Source organism: Anomaloglossus baeobatrachus, chromosome 5, assembly GCF_048569485.1.
Source record: "Anomaloglossus baeobatrachus isolate aAnoBae1 chromosome 5, aAnoBae1.hap1, whole genome shotgun sequence".
Classification (NCBI taxonomy): Eukaryota; Metazoa; Chordata; class Amphibia; order Anura; family Aromobatidae; genus Anomaloglossus; species Anomaloglossus baeobatrachus.
The window spans coordinates 464,014,385-464,037,893 of NC_134357.1; the positions used below are offsets into that span (position 1 = coordinate 464,014,385).

At 45.5% G+C, this 23,509-nt stretch overlaps 1 protein-coding gene across 1 annotated transcript in view; it reads left to right on the top strand.

Moving 5' to 3' along the window:
- The window catches only part of ATP9A (ATPase phospholipid transporting 9A (putative)), a 165,834-nt gene extending 150,260 nt beyond the window's left edge, over window positions 1–15,574 (top strand). The window contains exons 26-28 of the mRNA XM_075350592.1: window positions 2,912–2,969; window positions 4,547–4,750; window positions 7,636–15,574. Coding sequence (XP_075206707.1) covers window positions 2,912–2,969; window positions 4,547–4,750; window positions 7,636–7,772 — 399 coding nt within the window. The 3' untranslated portion in view covers window positions 7,773–15,574. The remainder of the gene's footprint in view (window positions 1–2,911; window positions 2,970–4,546; window positions 4,751–7,635) is intronic.
- The last annotated feature ends 7,935 nt before the right edge of the window (window positions 15,575–23,509 follow it).

Below are 23,509 nucleotides of genomic sequence, written 5' to 3' on the forward strand. Positions count from 1 at the left end.
GGAGTATAATACAGGATGTAATTCAGGACCAGTACAGGATAAGTAATGTAATGTGTGTACACAGTGACTCCACCAGCAGAATAGTGAGTGCAGCTCTGGAGTATAATACAGGATGTAACTCAGGATCAGTACAGGATAAGTAATGTAATGTATGTGCACAGTGACTCCACCAGCAGAATAGTGAGTGCAGCTCTGGAGTATAATACAGGATGTAATTCAGGACCAGTACAGGATAAGTAATGTAATGTGTGTACACAGTGACTCCACCAGCAGAATAGTGAGTGTAGCTCTGAAGTATAATACAGGATGTAATTCAGGACCAGTACAGGATAAGTAATGTAATGTATGTACACAGTGACTGCACCAGCAGAATAGTGAGTGCAGCTCTGGAGTATAATGCAGGATGTAACTCACGATCAGTACAGGATAAGTAATGTATATGTCGCGGGCGGAGGAGGGGACGCTGCGCTCTCCCACTGCTCTGGTCCGGCTGCCGCTGCTGCTGCGGCCGCTGCTGCTCGGTGGCTCGAGCGATTGGCCGGATCCTGGGGACTCGAGCGGCGCTCCTCGCCCGTGAGTGAAAAGGGGATTGGTATTGGGGATTTATTGTCCGTGACGCCACCCACGGTTGTGGTGATTGTGTGGACACCACCGCTGCTCTGTATGGGGATCCCGGGAGCAGTGACAGGGAGCAGCTTTGTTGTTGTTTCTCCCCTCCGTGGGTAAGGGTTGGTTGTCCCGGGGCCCGGTGATGGGGTAGGGGTGGATGGCAGGCCGGGTGCGGGGCCTGGTGAGGTGCAGGGTCGCGGGGGCAGCGCTGTGCCGTACGGCACGGTGGTACTCACTCAGCCTGAGACGTTGACACAGTTCTCGGTAAAACACACGGCTGGAAAGACGGTTCCCACGGACGGCTGCTGTTGCTTTTCCCCGGTAGTTAACGGTGACTGTCTCTTTCCCTGCACCTTGTGTAATGTTGGTAGCGATGGGTTCCCACCGGTAACCCGCTTCCCGACTTGGATATGGGCCGGAGGAGCCCCTCTTTGCCCGCAGGCGCTGGCCCTGAGAAACTGGTGCCTTGGCGGTGGCAGTGTCTCTCTCCTACGGTTGGACTGTTGCCTTCAATCGGGACTTGGTTGTTTGGAGACCCCGGAGGTCCCCTTCACTGACGGATTTGGCAAATTCACGGCGACTCCTAGTCTTGCCGGGATCCGAAAGGCCCCTGCCAATGGTGCTGGCTTCTCTTTGTATACCAGTCCGGTACCGCCGGGCCACCACCCGTCCATGGTCCTTTCGGCAACCTCCGATCAGCCTCTCCTGCAGACGGTCACCGCCATCTGCCAACCTTGCTGTCTCAGTCCGGGGCACACACCCGGACCAACTTCAGGCTTTCCAAACTGTCACTTTCTCCTTCACTTCAACTCCTCTCACTTGCTCCTCTACCACTTCACTCTAACTTCAGCTCCCACTAATCTGCCTGGTTTTCCCACCTCCAGGACTGTGAACTCCTCGGTGGGCGGAGTGAACCGCCTGGCCCACCCCCTGGTGTGGACATGAGCCCCTGGAGGAAGGCAACAAGGGTTTCTGGTTTAGCTTTGGTGTACCTATCCGGGGTGTAGGGTGTGGTGGTGTCATCACCTGTGACCCCTGGCTTGCCCAGGGCGTCACATATATACATAGTGATTCTACTATCAGAATAGTGAGTGCAGCTCTGGAGTATATACAGGATGTAACTCAGGATCAGTACAGGATAAGTAATGTAATGTATGTACACAGTGACTCCACCAGCAGAATAGTGAGTGCAGCTCTGGAATATAATACTGTAGGTAACTCAGGATCAGTACAGGATAAGTAATGTAATATATGTACACAGTGACTCCACCAGCAGAATAGTGAGTGCAGCTCTGGAGTAGCTAATACAGGATGTAACTCAGGATCATTACGGGATAAGTAATGTAATGTATGTACACAGTGACTGCACCAGCAGAATAGTGAGTGCAGCTCTGGAATATAATACTGCATGTAACTCAGGATCAGAACAGGATAAGTAATGTATGTACACAGTGACTCCATTAGCTGAAAAAGTAATATGTTTAGTAAATTATGCAAATTGCCTCTTCAGAGTGGAACAGGACTTGAAAATAGCAAACCTAAAAGTCAATTTTGACCCTTTAGCAAGCTTTGTCATACGACGTAGGATAAAATCCAAACCAGAATCTTAATTTTTAGACACAGTGTTGCCCCTCAACAGCACAAAGCATGAAATCTGATTTGGACTGACTTCTTTCATACAAACAAATCACATCTCTTGCTTTGCACTAATGAGAGACAATACCCCGAAACATTGTGTCTGCAAATTAAGATTCTGGTTTGGCTTTTAGTTCAAGGCCACGTTCACATATTCAGTGTTTGGTGAGTTTTTTACCTCAGGATATGTAAGACAAAGCCAGGAGTGGAACAATCAGAGGAAAAGTATTATAGAAACACGGGCACCACTTCTGTATTTATTACCCACTCCTTTTTTGGCTACAAATACTGAGGTAAAAAACTCACCAAATACTCAATGTGTGCACATGGCCTCAGTCATATGGCAAGACACGTTAAAGGGTGGATATTGACTTTTAGGATTGGTGGTAGTAGAGTTCAAGTCCTCTTCTGCTCTGAAAAGGCATTTTGCATATTTAATTTCCCAGAGGAGCATTGCATGGCCTATAAGTCTCCTTACACAGGCATGTCCACATGGAGAAATATTATCCTTTAGACCTACATTTAGTTAGTCAACTTCATATGAATATTTGATTATTAATTAAAGTGGAATCCTTCGCTAAAAAGATGCTTTCAAAACATACGTTTTGGGGATAATGACAGGTAAAGTTTCAGCATATGCTTGAATACTTCTCTATCTACTTTCCAGGGAAGGCCACTGTCCTACAAGACATTCCTTATCTGGGTATTGATCAGCATTTATCAAGGTAAGTAGTATGTTCTGCCTTGCTGTTTTAAGGTAAAAGGTCACCTCCAGGTAACATTAGATGGCCAGTCATGTACATGAAATCCAACATCATTGCGATATAGCCAAAATGTTTTGTATTTTTGGCTTTTGCAGTTTTAGTTTTGTGTGCAGTGTTGTTACATGAAATGTTAAACTGATTGCTGGTGATAGATTTTATTCTCTTTTTTTTTTTCTTGTGTGACTGTCTTGGCTCAATAAAGAGGATTCTCTCTAGGTCATGCCATTAATTTATACTTAGTCTGATCCCACCAATCTTGAGAATAAAAGCCCATAGAGCCGATATAGACATGTGTCTTCCTCACTTTAAGGCCTTGTGCGCACGCTGCGTTTTTTCCCGCTTTTTTCGGGTGCGTTTTTGCTCTAAAAACTGCATAAATCTCCTTCCCCAGCAAAGTCTATGAGATTTCATTTTTGCTGTCCGCACAGTGAAGTTTTTTTAGCTGCGTTTTTGTAGTGACCACAAAGATGCAGCATGTCAATTATTTTTGCGTTTTTCCTGCGTTTTTCACCCATTGAATGTAATGGAGAAAAACGCCGCAAAAAACGCATCAAAATGCACAAAAACGTATGCTTTTTTTATGCGTTTTTGAAGCGGATGCGTTTTTGTGCATTTTTTTGGGGGCCAAAAACACTGCATCTTTTGTGGTAAAAAAAAAATGCTGCGTGCACACATAGCCTTAAGGGGGCTTTACACGCAACGATATCGCTAACGAGATGTTGTTGGGGTCACGGAATTCGTGACGCACATCCGGCCTCGTTAGCGACGTCGTTGCATGTGAAACTATACGAACGACCGCTAACGATCAAAAATACTCACCTAATCATTGATCATTGACACGTCGTTCTAATCCCAAATATCGTTGCTGCTGCAGGACGCAGGTTGTTTGTCGTTCCTGATGCAGCACACATCGCTACGTGTGACACCCCAGGAACGAGGAACTACACCGTATCTGCATCCTCCGGCAACAAGGTGGGCGTCACTTTCTTTTGGCTGCTTTCCGCCCCTCCGCTTCTATTGGACGGCTGCCGTGTGACGTTGCTGTGATGCCGCACAAACTGCCCCCTTAGAAAGGAGGCAGTTCGCCGGCCACAGTGACGTCGCTAGGTAGGTAAGTCCGTGTGATGGGTCCTAGCGATGTTGTGCGCCACGGGCATCGATTTGCCCGTGACGCACAACCGACGGTGGCGGGTGCTTTCACCAGCGACATCGCTGGTTTTAGTAAGGGTAGGGTCCCATGAAGTGGCAGGTGTGGCTGTCAGATTGGAATATGCCTGTAAATTGATTACTTCTTGCTAATGGCCAAGCAGTTGTGCAAAAAACGTGCAGCTATTAATAAAAGTAATCAATTTACACACCAGCGTCCTCTGCCACATGTACAACGCTGTGCGTGACTCTATAAGAAATGACACAGAAGTACTGGGTTCCACATTTGCTCACTTTATACCCGTTGTCCTTAAAATGTGTCGTTTTTTACTCAATAGGTAAATGAATACAGGAGTTTGTCACTAATCTGGTGTTCATCCCCCTCTTTCCAGGGAGCATCATCATGTACGGAGCGCTGCTGCTCTTCGAGTCGGAGTTTGTCCACATAGTGGCCATTTCCTTCACCTCCCTGATCCTCACAGAGCTGCTGATGGTGGCACTGACCATTCAGACTTGGCACTGGCTGATGATCGTGGCCGAGCTCCTCAGTCTCTCCTGTTATATTGCCTCCCTTGTTTTCTTACATGAGTTCATAGGTAAGAGAATGTCACGAAGTCTGTATAAGGGTTTGTTCAATTGGTTTATCACTGTGCGGCAAATGCTAAACCGATACCGCCACAGAAAAAAAGGACACATGGCAAAAGTGTGGTTAATATATCCAGATGTGCCAAAAAATTATTTACAGACATCAAAGGATGGATATAAACCGGCGATTCAATGGAGTTCAGACCAGGGAGGGAAGAACATGCAGTTTATTGAAGTCAACGCGTTTCGAAACCCTATAGTTTCTTTATCATTGTTCTAATGAAGAAACCAGTGGGTTTCAAAAAGCGTAGACTTCAATAATCTGCATGTTCTTCCCTCACTGATCTGAACACTATTGATTCTCCGGCAGCGCGGATTACATCCATTGTCTACAATCCTTTGATCACTGCATATTTTGGAGCCACGGCAGCCACTTATTTTATGTGCTTTTTACAACTCCATCAGGTGACTATGTCCCCCTCACTCATTTTCCCATTTGTACACAGTTAAGACCCTATTAGGCTTTTTAGTCTTCTCAGCCCCTTGAACAATAAATAATTTACAATTACTACATCTATAATGACAAGAGCTGGGCATTTTTCTATTAGTTTTTTTATCACTTTCATTGCAGTGATTATTCAAGGAGACGGTAGAGTCCCAATCAAAATGTACAGTAAAATCTCCATTCTACAATTAATCTATATGTACAAATCCATATATTGTACAGTAGCAGTTAATTCAGAATAATATTTTGCAGATAGAGAATTCTCACTCTATAGACTGTGATTTGTCGGCAGAGCCTTGTTCACACTGTCACAGGAGGCTTCAGCAGAGGAGTATTTTCGTGCTTCAGGTGCTAAAGAGGCAGTAAGGTAAAATCTGACTTCAGTGAAGACAGATTTTTACATTACTGGAATAGCAGATGTCAGTTGGTACTGATGAGATTCTATGTAGATGAGAAGGGGAGGAGCACTGGCTCCAGCTCCTCACCTTCACCCTATACATAAAATGTTATCAGTAGCAACTACTATCTCCTTTCTTAGTAATGGGAAAACCTTTCTTCAATAAATACAGATTTTATCCATGACCTAAGGGGTACTTTTCACACTACGACATCGCAAGCCGATGCTGCGATGCCGAGCGCGATAGTCCCCGCCCCCGTCGCAGCAGCGATATCTTGTGATTGCTGCCGTAGTGAACATTATCGCTACGGCAGCTTCACATGCACTCACCTGCCCTGCGACGTCGCTCTGGCCGGCGAACCGCCTCCTTCCTAAGGGGGCGGGTTGTGTGGCATCACAGTGACGTCACACAGCAGGCGGTCAATAGGAGCGGAGGGGCGGAGATGAACGGGATGTAAACATCCCGCCCACCTCCTTCCTTCCGCATTGCAGACGGGACGCAGGTAAGGTGATGTTCCTCGCTCCTATGGCTTCACACACAGCGATGTGTGCTGCCTGCTGGAACGAGGAACAACATCGTACCATCGCTGCTGCAAAATTATGGAAATGTCGGACCCTACACCGATCATACGATAATGACGCTTTTGCGCTCGTTAATTGTATGTAAAAGGATTCACATACTGCGATGTCGACAGCGACTCCGGATGTGCGTCACTTTCAATTTGACCCCACCGACATCGCACCTGCGATGTCATAGTGTGTAAAGTACCCCTAAGAGTGAAAGATCAGTCCAGGAGGAGAAAGAAGCAAATTTGCCTGATAAGATATATTACAAAGTTGCCTATTTTCATGTGAACTATTGATTTACGGAATAAAAATTGCAATGAGAATTTTTCTTTAACGCTCTGGCGTTTGAGATAAAATATAGCTGGACTATGTGGCTGAGGACCAAAGACAGAGATGCAACTAGCCCAGTGCTGTCCACTGTTGGCTTTTCTCGCTGACAGGTCTCGGGCCAGGGGAGGAGCCAATATTGTCAGATCTCTCCCTATATTCACTGTCCGGCTCTTTAAACTATATTTTCTCTAAAATGCCAGAGTGTTTTAGGCTGAATCTGTCAGCATATTTTTACTACCTCATCTGAGAGGAGCATGAGGTAGGCAAAGAGACCCTGAATCCAATGATGCATCACTTAGATTACTGAATGCAGCTGTTCTGACACAGAGTTTTTATATTTAGCCATGTAGCAGAGCTAAGAGAGCTGTCCCGCCCCCAGCAGGCTCTCTATAGAGATTGTACATTGACAGTGAGGTGTCAAATCAGAGGAGGGGACGTGCCGGACTGCCGTGCACATGTCAGTGTAGTCCAAGCAATGATAAGGGTCCTGCTTCTTAAACAAACATAGCAAATATACAACACATTATACCTTGACAAGACAGGTAGAATAAGGTTTGTTGCACACTTGGAATTATGGGTGCTCAAGAAGTGTTCAAACCAGTCATTAGATACAGAAAAAACTTGGCACACCAAAATGAATATAAGGACTTTATTATAAAATCCAAAATGTAACGTTTCGACCCCTATATTTGGTCTATGTCAGACACTGAAATTAGACAAATAGTTTCAGTGCCTGATGAAGACCCAAAAATAGGGGTCGAAACGTTACATTTTGGATTTTATAATAAAGTTCTTATATTCATTTTGGTGTGCCACGTTTTTTCTGTACCTTGGCAAGACATCTCTGTGTTAACCCCTGCAGCATGTTGGCTTCTGATTACATAGCAAAAACCTGCTGACAGATTCCCTTTAAAGAAAATATACCTAGCTGCAGTTTGATTTATGCTACCTGTGATTAGGGCAGCACAAATCGAGTGATAAAGGAGAAAATTAGGGTGTTTGGGAGGGGGATTTGAGAAATGGTGTGAACCCCACTGTGTTTCTCGCTCATACCTGTTACACACGTCTCATTGCCTGTTGCTTGTCATCTCTTCCAGATGTTTACTTCATTGCCACGGTGTCCTTCCTGTGGAAAGTGACTGTGATTACGCTGGTCAGCTGTCTCCCCCTCTACGTCCTCAAATACCTGAGACGGAAATTCTCTCCCCCCAGCTACTCCAAGCTGACATCCTAGGCCCCCGTGAATGTGCTCACCACCGATGCTGCTTATATGGACGTTTACTGACGATGATCATCGGTTACTGATCATTCCCCTGTGGAAGCAAACGATACAGGGTTTATCTCCTCTCAAATACTAAGGGTTATATTGTGCCGAAACCAAATGTTACAGGGCAAAGAAAAAAAATTGCAGTAAACCGGCCAGAAGATCCCGATATCCAGTTATTTTTATTATTTTCTTCTGCATGGCAGGAATTGCCCTATACTGGATTGGCACTCTTGTGATGGGCATCCATGGACAGGGGCTGGACGGCAGAAACTGATCCGATTTTGTCGTTGTGGCCCCATAAAAACAGAAAAAAATCTAATTATGTGTGTGATGTTACCGACCCTAGGAGGAATGGAGAGACTTGGAAGTTTCCCGGAGAGGCCGGAGAAGATGGCACTTTTATGAGCTGGCATGGCTACCACCTGGTGTAGTAGTAGTGTACGTCGGCATGTATAGTTATAAAATAACATTTCGCCTGTGAGATCCTAATTATGGACTATGTCTGATGATGATCAGGGAGCCTTTACATGTACAGATATCTCACCAATTTCTATCTAAAAGGGACAACTGATCAAATTAGAACCTGACATAAAAATGCATCTGTCAATCACAAGAGTCGTAACGTGCAAAGATGCCCCAACAGTCCGCTCCACTATAGGGGCAATAAGGTTTTACGCTAGGACGATGAAAGAGAACAGGTTCTAATCTACAAATGTATCTGTGGGTGTAAACGGCCAACCTAGACTCATTTCATCATCTGATTGGTCAGAATCTGCCTGTCCATAATTTCTTGTTTTTTTTTGTTATACGTAAATTCATGTGTTTGAAGTAACAATAAAATCATTTTTGCCATTGGGTTTCATTAAAGATTCTGCACCGTTTTGTCTCCTTGCACATTCATCTTTGATGTCATAAATGAGCTAAGAGGAGCTCAGAAAAATGCCATAAGAGTTATAAACTTACCAGTCTGATTTGAGCTCACTGATGGATCCTCAGTTCACTCACTATTTAGTAATCAATGGCCAGTGCAACTCCTAGGCTATAAAAGACAAATGGTGCAATTTTTTTTATGAAATTCAATTGTAAAATGAGTGCATTTAAGTAAATAATGAAAAAAGATATATTTATTCATAGAACGAGAGGGTCTAAATCCTTTAAAGCCACTTTCAGACAAGTGTTATACAGTTGTTTTTTTTAATAAACTTGCATTTTTATCTATTTTTAACAGGGAAGGTATATGGTGCATTACATAAGTGCATTCAGGCCAAGAAAAGGTCACAAGATGGTTGCAAGGAAATTGCACAGGTAGTACTATGTAGTAAGATTGTGGGAATACGAGTCTTAAACACTAGAAGTCCCAGAGAGGGGTCATTTAACATTTCTACCATTGAAACCCTATGGAGCTCGAAATTCCTGGGACTTCTAGTGTTAATTGAGCCTCTATTACAGACACAAACCTGGACCTCCCACAGATCCCCAGATCTAGACTTCATAGAAACCTTTGAAACATGAGCTCCAGTTCTCAAAGCCTGTGGAAAGTCTTGGCATAATAGCCAAAAAGAGCACCCAGATTGCACTTGTCTGAAAGTGGGTAAAATCCCGTGACACGTCTATAGCACTTACTGTGATACAGTATGGGAGTGTTATCTGCATATAAGTGGCCTCTTACCTCTATCGTTCTCTCTAGACGAGTGCCAAGAAGAATTCCTACTTTGCCAATGTCTTAGATGGTGTCAGTAGTGAGCGCTGCACTGGAGCGTCTTCAGTTTAGCATGTCCCGATCTCCTCCCCCACACTCCGCCCGTCACCCCGTATGCACTGTCCCTGCACACATTCTCCTGGACACAGCACATTGCTTATTTATTTTGTCCTCTCGTGTATTTATATGATGTCATGAAGTAAAGAGTTTGAATAAACTAAAGGAAACCTAATGGAAAGATGAGGCGCATCTCTTAAATAGGTGATCGTTGGGGGTCCGAATGCTGGGATAGCACCAATCAGCACTTTAATCCTTTTTAGGATGGAATGGCAATGTGAATGTGTAACGGGGTGCCGGGGGCGCCTCAGGGATTGTAGTCGTGGCCCCTCTTTCTATCAGGCTAACCCCCGGCTCCACCGTCACTATTGGGACAGGAGATTGCTTGGTGGGGCAGAGTGTGGTGGTGCAGGGAATGCTGTCAGACGTATAAAGACTTTGCAGACAAAGATCAGTTGAATCAGAAGGCACGTTTATTGCACACATCTTCACAACAGTGGCAGTAAGCTGATAGCGTCACTTCACAACTCCTGATGTGGGGGAATACCTCCTCTTGTCGTCTCCTCTCGTGGGGATGTGCCCGGCTACTCTACTTCACCTGGGCTCCCACTCCGGCTACCGCAGACCTGACCCACTCAAACCTGCTTCACCATAGAGGACACTTTCTTTTTTTTCTGTTCTTCGTACGCTGTCCACCTAGTTCCCACACCCTGCCCCCACTGCTCCTTCTCTCCTGTCCCGGACTCGACTGACTAACAACTCACCCTTGCCTCCTACCACACACTCTCCCTCCCCCTACTCCTGCCGGCTCCTCCTTTCTCCTGCCCTGTTTCTATGGGGACAGCCGTCCCACCCGGCTGCTAGGGGAACCCAGCTATACAGTGCAAATGCAATAAAACATCAACATAAAACATCAACAACTTTGTCTACCCCAGCGGGGGTATCTTCAGGGGAAAACACTGCACCTCCTTGTAAGGGGTCTGCCCACCCCTTACATCCCTCCCCTCTTTCTGCCTTAGCCTCCCGGCAAGGCCCGCACCTGCAAAACACGATCTTAGCAGCAAGGCAAATTTTCAAAACCTTAAAACTTTCATATAAAACCACAATCAACGAACACACAAGTTCTGTGCCCGGAGTCCCTCCAAGGGAGCTCCCGGTCTTTGCAGAAGGTTTGCCCGGAGGCCATAACGGCACTCCCGGTCTTGGCTGGTTTTCTGCCCGGAGTCTCTCTCAGCACTCCCGGTCTTTGAAGGCAGGAGCACAGACAATAAAGTTCTCCTAAACATCACAGAGGGAGTCCTCGCACAGTTCAGCATCAGGCTCCTTCCGGGCTCGGTAACTTAAACATGGTTACAACCTGTAAAACTTCACCGGTTCTTCAACACTACCGATACTTAACACAAGTATGTCCCCCTTCTCCGGTCACTGGGGTTCACACGGGGTGATAAGCTCGGAGCCATTCGGCCCGCTGGGCCCGCACATAATCAAAGAGTGACTGACCTGGCAAGCGGCGCAGCCTCCGGAACGGTTCGTAGTGTCTCCGATCCTTCTGGCTCCGGCTTTGGCCCCTTGACTCTCGGCGGAGGTGACGGAGTAGCGGGTCGGGATGGCTGTGGACTTCCCACGACGACCACCGGGTGTGTCACCATACATTGCCGAATCGCCAATACCGCCGGTGTCTCCTTGTCCGGCTCGGCTATCAGTCCTGTAGTGACTTCTGGCGACACCGCCAGCGTGTGTCTCGGCCGGCAAGTCTCGGCCAGCACCGGTCGCTGTTGTGTACGTCTCCGGTACTGACACTCTTCCCATTCAATCTCTTGTTGCCACTGTGCGGCCTCTTGAGCAGTGGGCATCCGGGTCACTCCTACGGCAAATAGGCCCCGGCATCCCACTTCTCTCCAGAATTTCACCTTTTCTCCCGGGTACAGGGTATGCAACCGTTGGGGCAAGCCCTCAGTGTCCAGGTTAACCCGGTTATAGAAAAAATGATCCCCGGTCTCTTCATCCTCTATGAACCCATAGCCCTCCGCCTGATTGAATTTGACCACGGTGCCAACGGTGCACTGCCGATCAAACTCTTCGCTAAGGGGACCGGCCATCATCTCACGGGCCACGGTCTCGGCCAGTAACCTTTCTTGTACCGGGTCTGTTTCAGGCGGTGGGGACTGTCGTCGGGTCAGGGGCGCCGGCTTTACCGGCTCCCAGAAGAATCCCCACTCATCTTCCTCTAACTCCCGGGCAGGTTGCTCTCCCGGGGCCGGAACTTCTGTGGGGGCTGGAGGGCCCACCTTGTCTGGTGTAACCACCTCCGGACTCTGGAGAGGTGCTTCCAGCAGTTCGCTTCCCGGCTGTAGTTGTGTCTTATAGGTGGCCCGGACTTCCGTGGAGGTTTCACCGGTCACGGCGTCCCAGAAAGTGACCCACGTTACTTTTGCGGGCCGCTCCGGACCTCCTGGCACAGCCGGTAGTTTAATGGTCAGGGCTTCCTTGGCTGTAGTCTGCCTCGGGCGTTCTCTCCCCAGGCTGGTTGTCACCAGCGCGCCCGCTGCAGCTCGCTGCTTCATCTGAGTCTCCATCTCACTTGAGTTCAGTTGTAGAGTTGGCGTCTCTTGCAGCTCTTCCTGTAATGGCGCCAGGGACAGTGGAGATGCTGGGGAAGGTGGAGGCGGGCCTTCCTTTCCCGCTCTTGCATACACTCCACCCCCAGTCTCGCACATCAGATCGACCCAGCACAGGCGACGCTTTTTTTTCCTGTAGCGCCGCCATCTTCACATGTTTTCAGCAACATCTTGGGGCCAGCACCTCCCCTCTTTGGGCGGCGCACTCGGTACTTCTTTTTCTTCGCCAGCCAACTCAGGGTTTTTCGTTTGGCGCCAATTCTTCGCGCGCTCACTGTATTCGTGAAGACGGCGGCCATCTTACCGCCGTCTTGTGCCTGGTCCAACGCCTTAGGCACCACTTGGTCTCCATCTTCTTGGATCAGGACCCCCTGCAAATAATCCGGATCCTGCCGACTACGCCACAATCTGGTCCGTGAGGGAAAGTCCGTGGCTTTTCAGCAGTTCATATTGATTTGCCTCGCAGTCTTCTGTGAGGTGTCCGATGGTGAGGACAATGCTGAACTTGTCTTCTGCTTCCAGGTTTCCGCAGGATAAAAGGCTCCTCAGACTTGATATTATATTGTGATTTTCCAGGTGACGGATAGACTCAGAGTTTCCTGTGATGCACGTGTCCAAAGTCTCCGTAACCACCACAGCAAGCCTGAAATCCAAACTTCTTTCTTGTAAACCATTCACTAGGTGGGAGAGAATATCAGCCAATATTTCTAGCCCTCCAATAGAGGCAAAGTAATCTTGGGCAAATCTATTATTGGCGACAATGGGACAAATCATGCAACAGATAGGCAGCACTATCTCATGTTGGAGAGAATCATGAAGTCGTTCGATCGCCTGTGGAAATGCTGAACTGCAGAGTTTCTGGTTCTCTTCATTCTGTGGGTTAGTAGCACAGGCGCGCAGCGCGCTGCAGACAGACGACCACAGCTGATATTCCGGATTTGTGCTTCCACTGACCAGCACCACATTACTTGAAAATATTTTGCTAAATAATAAGAGAAGTGTATCAATACATTCTGATTCTCTAGCAAGATTCTGGCCGGTCTTGTTATTAGACACCAAGACCAGGATCATGAAGACAGAGATCCGCTTTAGATTTACCGAAGACCCCTCATCTGATAAGATTGTGCAGATGTATCCAAAGAATTCGGCGGTGCTCAGGATTTGCTGACCATACACATTGCTTTGTGCCAAGACCGCCAGCGTGTATAAGGAGGCTCCCACTCCGGCTACCGCAGACCTGACCCACTCAAACCTGCTTCACCATAGAGGACACTTTCTTTTTTTTTCTGTTCTTTGTACGCTGTCCACCTAGTTCCCACACCCTGCCCCCACTGCTCCTTCTCTCCTGTCCCGGACTCGACTGACTAACAACTCACCCTTGCCTCCTACCACACACTCTCCCTCCCCCTACTCCTGCCGGCTCCTCCTTTCTCCTGCCCTGTTTCTTTGGGGACAGCCGTCCCACCCGGCTGCTAGGGGAACCCAGCTATACAGTGCAAATGCAATAAAACATCAACATAAAACATCAACAACTTTGTCTACCCCAGCGGGGGTATCTTCAGGGGAAAACACTGCACCTCCTTGTAAGGGGTCTGCCCACCCCTTACAAATGCTCAACCATGACTCCATTCTATTCCAGATGTGGCTACAGAGCGCTGTGCTCTCCTTCATCCGGAAGTCTCACAGAGAATGAATGGCGTTCCGGTCACGCATCCAACCTGCCACACCATTTTGTAACTGTTATAAAAGGGGTAAACATTCCTCATTCTGGGTGCTAGTGCTCTGACCGCCACTGATCGGTAAGTTGTCACCTATTCCGTACTTGTTTTGACCCCTTTAACTCCCAGCAAGCACAGGGAGCGCAACATCAGTTCTTTCTTCCACCATGCAGCCGCAATGTGTCCTGGACCAGTTTTGATCAAGCCTACGACCAGGCAAACAAACGCCTACTTATACTGTGAACTCCGATTTGTTGATGGGATTGCTATTTTTTTTACATATAGTACATCTGCTTTGAGGTTCTGCAGAGGCAGCGGGGCATCGGACTGAGCCTATGACAGAGCTCTATGTACCTCCATATGTTTGGGATGTAATTCATTGGCAAAAAGTACCAGAGCTGTGGAGTTGGTAAGACAAGCTTCCGACTCCTCCATTTGTGAGCACTCCGACTTATTAATGTACGAGTACTAACACAATTAGTTTAGTTACTTGATTAATACAGGCATTAAAGGGAATCTGTCAGCCGGTTTTTGCTATGTAAACCGAAGCCAGAATGCTGTAAGGGTTAACACAGAGAATTCAGGGATGCCTGTCTTGTCAAGGTCCGACCTGTTGTTTATTTGCTATGTTTGTTTAACCAGAGGACTTTTCATTGCTCGGACTACAATGTCACACACAGCAGTCTGGCACACCCCTTCCTCTGTTTGACATTTCACACGGCCATTGTACAGACTCTACAGAAATCCTGGTGTGGGCCGGACAGCTCTCTTAGCTCTGCTACATGGCTAAATCTAAAAACTCTGATTAGTAATCGAAGTAATATATCGTTGGATTCAGGGTCTCTTTGCCTACATTATGCTGTTCTCAGATGAGGTGGAAAAAATCTGCTGGCAGATGCCCTTTAAGATTGATTTATCTATATTTTCCAATGTTTCTATGAAAATAAATATGCAACCAGCTATGCATGTCATAAATGAATACCATAATATTAATATTTTTATTTATTTTTGAGTCTGTACATTTCTGCTAACTCGGACTCCACAGCCCTGGAAATTTCAAGGCCTTTACATAGCAAGACAACCATGGTCCATTGAATTACATGTATGATGGTTGATTTGTTTGTTGCAAAATATAATGTATATAAAAATATCGGGGCCACCCATATGCAGAGGCTGTGGACTAAAATGATGCCTGTCAACTTAAAAGGAATAAGAACTGCCCTGCTACCTGCCTCCGGGACTACTGATCACATATGCATGTCACCATAGGGACAGATTGGAGCAAGTAATAATAGGGACAGATCTGATCAAACCACTGTAATAATGTACTGATCACATGGCTGAGGGCTGTACGTTTACCCGTCATTATAAAGGGAAGAGCGCTCCGAGCAATAATTCATTTTATTGTTCAGCCACGGCTGGTAATGTCGCTGTGTATTTTTTTTCTTCATTTTTTCTTCATTCCCCCTGTACGTGTGCGCCTCCCGTAGGATATATCGGATCACTTGATGTACCGCTGATTTGCTGAGTATTGTGGCGCTGATGATTTTGTAACCTAATGTACAGAATTGTAATGTATTTCATGACCTTTTATTTATTGTTCTGTGGATGAAATAGAACGTCCGGCTAAGAACCGAAAAGGGACCCGTGAAGAAATAAAACAAATTTCTGCAGAAACGGATTTGTTTTGTTTTTTTAAAAATTTCTCATTTATGCGACTATAAATGTAAAGATCTGTACTGCAGAATACATGTTTCACTGTGGCCACTAGGTGGCGCTTTAGAACCAAAACATAGAGCGCAGGTGACTGATTCTAGAACCAGTGAGCCCCAGAGTTCCTGACTATCCCAAGTACGGCTCCAGTGGCCGGTAATGATACTTGCTGGAGAACCAATAATTAATCTGGGTTTATATCCACACATTCCTGATTGTATGATCATCTGACCTAATGAGACATTCCCTTATCTGATCGGTACAATAAGGGTCATTATATACATGCAGATAATCTGCCAGCAACAAGGGTCCATCCATGATATAGCAACAAGATCCGCGATCCTTACGCTTCCATTCACAGATGACATCATTGTCCAGGTGTATAGGGACAATGATGTCACCTGTGAATGGAAGCGTTCATTACTACAATCCTTATCCGTAGTGAGGATTCTCCGCAGCACAGCTCATTTTCATGAAGAGATGGGCCACTTTTTTGCTCATTTTGAAAATCGCAATCAGTTGTATGTAAGCACTTTTTTTTATTTATTTATTTTTTTTTTACATCGTGGCTGACGAGCAGTCATTGCATGGAACTATGTCCTAAAATTAGGTTTATTTTAGCTACTCTCATTCTACATGGATTATGGGAACCTCTTCTAGGCCTAATGCACACTGCCGTACTACAATTACCTCTCTACTTTGAAAGTTAGGAAACAGGGGCACATATTTTGGTGTATGTAATAGCAATTTTTTTTATTTTGTGTCAAAACATTTCCCTAACATTAATCACTACATTATATGAGCACAAACTGAAATGTTGCTGCTAGTGAAGCCAAATAGTGAACCCCACACTGTATTATACTTCTTTCATGGCATCCAGACTGCCCACCAAATGCAGTATAATGCCCATAGTTGCCCCTTTAGTGCACCCACAATGTGGCCCCGCACAATATGATGACCATAGTGGATCTCTCAGGACATCCACACTGTGCCCCCGCACAGTATGATGACCATAGTGGATCCCCACACAGTATGATGCACACAGTGCCACCCCACACAGTATGATGCACACTTTGCCACCCCACAAAGTATAGTACACACAGGTGCCACACACACTATACCTTTCCAACCAAATAATTAAGCATCTCCCACTCCCACACTATCCATAGTGAATCCCTCAGTAAACCAACACTGTGCCGCCGCACAGTATGATGACCATAGTGGATCCCCACACAGTATGATGCACACAGTGCCACCCCACACAGTATAGTACCCACAGGTGCCACACACATTATACCTTTCCAACCGAATAATTCAGCATCTCCCACTCTCCTTACCCCTCTGGCAGAGTCCCTGAAGGCTCTGTACTGGAACCCCTACTCTTCTCCATGTATATATTTGGCCTGAGACTCATTAAGTCCCATCTATACAGTGATGATACTCAGATCTACCTCTCTGGCTCAGATGTCACATCTCTGTAGTCCATAATCCCGGCCATAACTTCAGCTTTCCTCCATCCCAGCTAACTCCCCTACCTGATCTTTCTATCACAATAACGGACACCACACTTTCCCAACTACTGGAAGTCTTCTGCCTCTGCATAACCCTTGATTCTGCCCTTTCCAAGCTCTTGCCAACTGCTGCCGCCTCCAACTCCAAAATATTTCCTGAATCCATCCTTTCCTCATCCCTGAATTTAGTAGAATGTTAGTGCATGTCCTCATCATTTCCCACTTCACTACTGCAACATCCACCTCTGTGGCCTCCCTGCTAATACTCTTCCTCCTCTCCAGTCTGTCCTTAACTCTGCTGCTTGACTAAACCACCTCTCTCCTCGCTACTCTTCCACTTCTCCCCTCTGCAAATCTCTTCATTGGCTCCCAATTCCCCAACATATCCAATTCAAAATACAACACTGACCTACAAAACTGTCCGTAATCTGTCTCCTCTGAATTTCTTCGAACTAATCTCCCGATATCTACCATCACATAATCTCTAAGCTGGACACAGAACTCACTGAGAATCTGCCTCCAGAGCTTATTTTAAATGAAAGAGGGTACTACCAGTGTGAGACATGTAATGACTGACAGTCTGCTCTCCTCATCTACATGGGCCCCAGTGTGAATTGTGAATCTGGCTGCGCACCTTCATGTTGGTCAGATGTCTGGGCCCTTGTAGAGTTTGAAATCCTACAAGGCCATGCGTGTTGCCCAATTCCATCATTTAATATTGTCCCCTATACTGGGCTCCTTCCAGGTATAAATTTCCCTCATCTTGGGCCCCATTCAGGTATATAAGTTCCAATCCTGAGCCCCTATTTGGTATATTTGTCCCCCACCCTGGCATATACAGGGTTAGGGATATTTGGCTTTTGTTTGAAATTTCAGGATGCTCCTAAATGCCCTCTAACCTTTTTTTAGGGGACCTTAATGTGACCTTCTCTAATCTTCTGAATGCACTGTTCAATGTTTCAGTATTTTTTACACAGCTTGCTGTTCTCTAACAAGGAGCTTAGTGGCAAAATTCACAACAGGTGTTTCCATGAATTGCCCAATAAATTTTGGGGTTCAATTACAATTGGTATTTAACGAGTCTTCCTCATCATGCTGTTCACATTTTGAGACCGAGACGACACCTAACAATTGATCAGCAGTACCACACCATTGTGAGGCTTCAAGCAGGATGTTCTCAGATGGAAGTGGTCACTGAGCTTAGCGTGTCTCAGATTGTACAGAGATACAGAGAGACTGGAAGAGTCACAGAAAGGCATAGAAGTGGATGTCCTTGGCCACATCTCACACTGATGACCAATTTATTGTAGAACAATGCCCTTCAGAACCGGAGAATGAATGCCACACAACTCCAGCCTCATTTAATGGACATGAGAGGCCCAAGTGTTACGTCAGACAATTCAAAACCACTTACATCAGTGTGGTCTGAGTATTAGACTACCTGCTAGGGTACCTGACCACACCACCAGGCACAGACGTCCTCATCTTGCATGGGCTAGGGAGCATCTACGCTGGACGAGAGACCATTAGACCTTAGTGCTGTTCATTGAAGAAAGTCAATTCAAACTGAGCAGAAATGATGGCTACCAACAGTATTGGAGAGGACAAGGAGAGAGCTATCCATCAGCCACTGTTGTGTCTAGCACCTTCCTCATATATACATATATGTCCCCATCCTGAGCCCCTTCCAGGTATATATGTCCGCCAACCTGAGCCCCTTCCTGGTATATACAGTGGGGTAAAAAGTATTTAGTCATCCACCAATTGTGTAAGTTCTCCCACTTAAAAAGATGAGAGAGGCCTGTCTCTCATAGGTGTGGTCTACCTATTAGACCGATTATCTTTTAGTATTGCTAAAGATCGTATATCATATGCTAATGAGGCCGGGGACAAGTCCTGAGGGCGTTTGTTCCCTTAGGTAGTCGGCTCACATAGCATGATAGCACGCCCCTGTGGGTGTACTAACATGATAATGAATACACAGTGACGCCACACATACCTCTCTTCATGGCGGCCAGCGGAGGATGGATGTGCACTGGGCATGAATCGGAGTCCTCAGCACTTTCACTCATGTGCACTCTACCTCACTGAAGCCGGGATGCATACACCTGGCTTCAGTTTAGTGCTCATGATGGTAAGCCTCGGGTACTCCAGATCATGCCGCCATGAAGAGTGAGGTATGTGCGCGTTGCTGCATATTCATTAGTATATAAGTATGCCCACAGGGGCGTGCTAGCACGCTATGTGGGCCGACTAGCTAGGGAATAATCGCCCTCTGGACTAGTCCCCTGCGCTCATTAGCATATAATATACGATCTTTAGAAATACTTTTTCTAAAGGTCTCTTTATCTATGCTACTACATACAGGGACTGCTAGGCAGGAATCACTAATATGCACCCAGAACTGCTCGTGGTTCTGGGTGAATATTGCACCTCACGGATTCACTTTAAAGAAGTGATCTTATATTTTTCTTCTATAAATGCATCGGCCACTTGATTCTACCATACTGTACACTTCTATACAGTGATCTTGATTTTAAACATTAATCCTGCATTTTATTTCTCTATGTTCTGCTGTAAATCCTACTTTGCATCAGAATAGCATCACAGGATCATATAGAGCCAAAAAAGTAAATAAAATAAAATGTATGTCCTTTTCTGTGAATCGACAATATAGAATGAGTATCATCGCTGTCCACTGTAAGGAAGGACACTTTATTTAGCAGGCTAATGACAAGTATGTCATGTATGACAAGGCTAATGACAAGTATGGCAGGCATCGATATCCCAAAGAAGGACAACTCTCCCTCCCTGAAGAAGCTACATGTGGGATTTCTTGTTTCCCTGGCGAAACGTGCGTCAGGAGGTGTTTAGGGAACTTGCCTTTTTTGGGACACCGATGCTTTCCATTACCCATATGCACTAGGCACCTTATATTGGTATGTATAGGAAATTATACTGAAATATTCTCCCCTTGACCTGATTGTTTTTTTGTTTGCACCAGGCACTTTATAATGAGAACATACATGGGAGAATGATATTGGGATATTGACCCTACATATAACTATTTCCCATGTATGCATTTGTTTTTGAGATACATGCACTTTGCCTAATATTTTTATGCCTGATGTGTAACTATGATTCTTATATTTATTAACATCTGGTGCCATATGATTACATGTTGCTAACGTCTCCAGACATAGGTGTCCCTTTATATGTTTTTATATCACATTTGTCTTCTTAATGTTTGTGCCATCACCTTTTCCATAGAAATAAAAATGTCAAAACACATTTAACTCATGTTCTTTTGTTTCTACATTACATTGTAATGAGTTTGTGTATGCGGTGGGGTGATCACAATTTGACACCCACTTGCAAATATGGTATATATGGTTACAAGGAGATCTGCTTATTTAATTAGGGTCTGACAATGTGTTTCAATGAATACACTAAGCTACACAACTACTGCATCCTTACATGACAGACCACTGAAATCATCAGGACTGACTGTTTTATCGGTTACTATGAGTGATATCAGCAGAGATTTTACTATTCTTGGGGTTTTCTTTGTAGCCGGCTGTCATAATGTTAGCAGACGTGTTACTCATCATAAAATAGTGATGAGTAATAGTGGCTCCTTATAAATGTTTACTCACAGTTTCCGTCGCTTGTCTGTGATCCTCCTTCACCTTCACTTCATTTGCTGGGTTTGTGTTGGAATAAAGCTCTCGGTTTCCAGCCCCTACAGTTAACAGAGGAGACGTCTGTTATATAAAACGATATGTGCCCAGGTGAAGCAGTGGGTGGAAGGATCACATCATAATACCCATAAAACATACAATTATAGCACAGTCAGAAGAGCTGAGGCTCAGGCAGCAGTCTCCGTCTGTCAGCTCCGTCCTTATGTCACGGCAACGGCCAGAGAGAGAGTCCGCACTGGGGTCACTGTCATCATACATTGGTGTACTATTCTCTGTTGTATACTCCTTATTCCAGTATATATAAACCCTTTATCATGGGTGACTTTATGGTTGATGCCACCTTTTAAATTCAGTCTGTCATGGATGACTGTTTAACCAAGTACAGGAGCTTGGTGCACCCTTGGTGTGACCAAACGGTTTAGAGCACCTTCTCACCTATTTGTTTTACCTGTCTGCCCCTATCTATTTTGATTGACACCTCCTGGCTTTATAGATCCAGAGTAGGGCGGAGATAGATGGAGAGAAAGTAAGTAGGAAGGTGCCAAACTGTTTGGCCACTCCAAGGGTGCTTCGTGTTATTCCGCCTCCCTTTAAGTTCCTCTGAGTAAAAACATCAATACCAGAAAGGAGAATCGAGGTGTATATTGCGCTGTCGCCAGAATGACAATGTGTTGATTATATCAATGTTGTTTTTCATTCAGGTCTACGCGTTTCGGAGAACTCAGTCTCCTTCATCAGGACAACAAAAAAATCAACAGTCTGTTGATGAAGAAGAGTGAGTTCTCCGAAATGCATAGACCGGAAAGAAAAAAAGATATTGATATAATCAACACTTTTTCATTCTGGCGACAGCGTGGCATTAACCCCAATTCTCCTTTCCGGTATTGATTTCAGCACACGCAGCGCTGCAGCAGCCGCCATTTCTCAGGTGCTCGTAGGGTTCGTGACTGCCACAACCCTAACAGATGAGTTATTCTCTTTGATTAATTCACTTTATTTACCTGGTAAGACCCTATCTGCGCTTTTTATCCTTAGATTCACTGAGTATAAACATGTGATCCTTCTGATTACACACAACTTGTAGATTTCACCCTGAGGCTCATTATAGTCTTATACAGTCATGGCCAAAAGTTTTGAGAATGCTACAAATATTAATTTTTACAAAGTCTACTGCTTAAGTTTTTCTAATGGCAATTTGCATATACTCCAGAATGTCATAAAGAGTGATCAGCTTAACAGCAATTACTTGCAAAATCAATATTAGCTAAGAAAATGAACTTTAACCCCCAAAACACATTTCAACATCATTGCATTCCTGCCTTAAAAGGAGCAGCTAACATTGTTTTAGTGATTGTTCCATTAACACAGGTGTGGGTGTTGATGAGGACAGGGCTGGCGATCAATCAGTCATGATTAAGTAAGAATGACACCACTGGACACTTTAAAAGGAGGCTGGTGCTTGGTATCATTGTTTCTCTTCAGTTAACCATGGTTATCTCTAAAGAAACACGTGCAGCCATCATTGCTCTGCACAAAAATGGCCTAACAGGGAAGAGTATTGCAGCTACAAAGATTGCACCTCAGTCAACAATCTATCGCATCATCAAGAACTTCAAGGAGAGCGCTTCCATTGTTGCCAAAAAGGCTCCTGGGCGCCCAAGAAGGACCAGCAAACGCCAGGACCGTATCTTAAAACTGTTTCAGCTGCGGGATCGGACTGCCAGCAGTGCCGAGCTAGCTCAGCAATGGCAGCAGGCTGGTGTGAGTGCTTCTGCACGCCCTGTGAGGCGGAGACTGCTTGAGCAAGGCCTGGTTTCAAGGAGGGCAGCAAAGAAGCCACTTCTCTCCAGAAAAAACATCAGGGACCGACTGATATTCTGCAAAAGGTACAGGGAGTGGACTGCTGAGGACTGGGGTAAAGTCATTTTCTCAGATGAATCCCCTTTTCGATTGTTTGGGACATCTGGAAAACAGCTTATTAGGAGAAGAAGAGATGAGCGTTACCACCAGTCTTGTCTCATGCCAACTGTTAAGCATCCTGAAACGATTCATGTGTGGGGTTGCTTCTCAGCCAAGCGAATCGGCTCACTCACAGTCTTGCCTAAAAACACAGCCATGAATAAAGAATGGTACCAGAATGTCCTCCAAGAGCAACTTCTCCCAACTGTCCAAGAGCAGTTTGGCGCCCAACAATGCCTTTTCCAGCATGATGGAGCACCTTGCCATAATGCAAAGGTGATCACTAAATGGCTCATGGAACAAAACATAGAGATTTTGGGTCCATGGCCTGGAAACTCCCGTCCCCAGATCTTAATCCCATTGAGAACTTGTGGGCAATCATCAAGAGACGGGTGGACAAACAAAAACCAACAAATTCTGGCAAAATGCAAGCATTGCTTATGCAAGAATGGACAGCTATCAGTCAGGATTTGGTCCAGAAGTTTATTGAGAGCATGCCAGGGAGAATTGCAGAGGTCCTGAAGAAGAAGGGTCAACACTGCAAATATTGACTTGCTGCATTAACTCATTCTAACTGTCAATAGAACCTTTTGGTACTCATAATATGATTGCAATTATATTTCTGTATGTGATGTAAACATCAGACAAACACAATTAAAAACCAGAGGGCAACAGATCATGTGAAAAACTTTTGTCCATGACTGTACTTTCCGTTCTGTAGAGATATG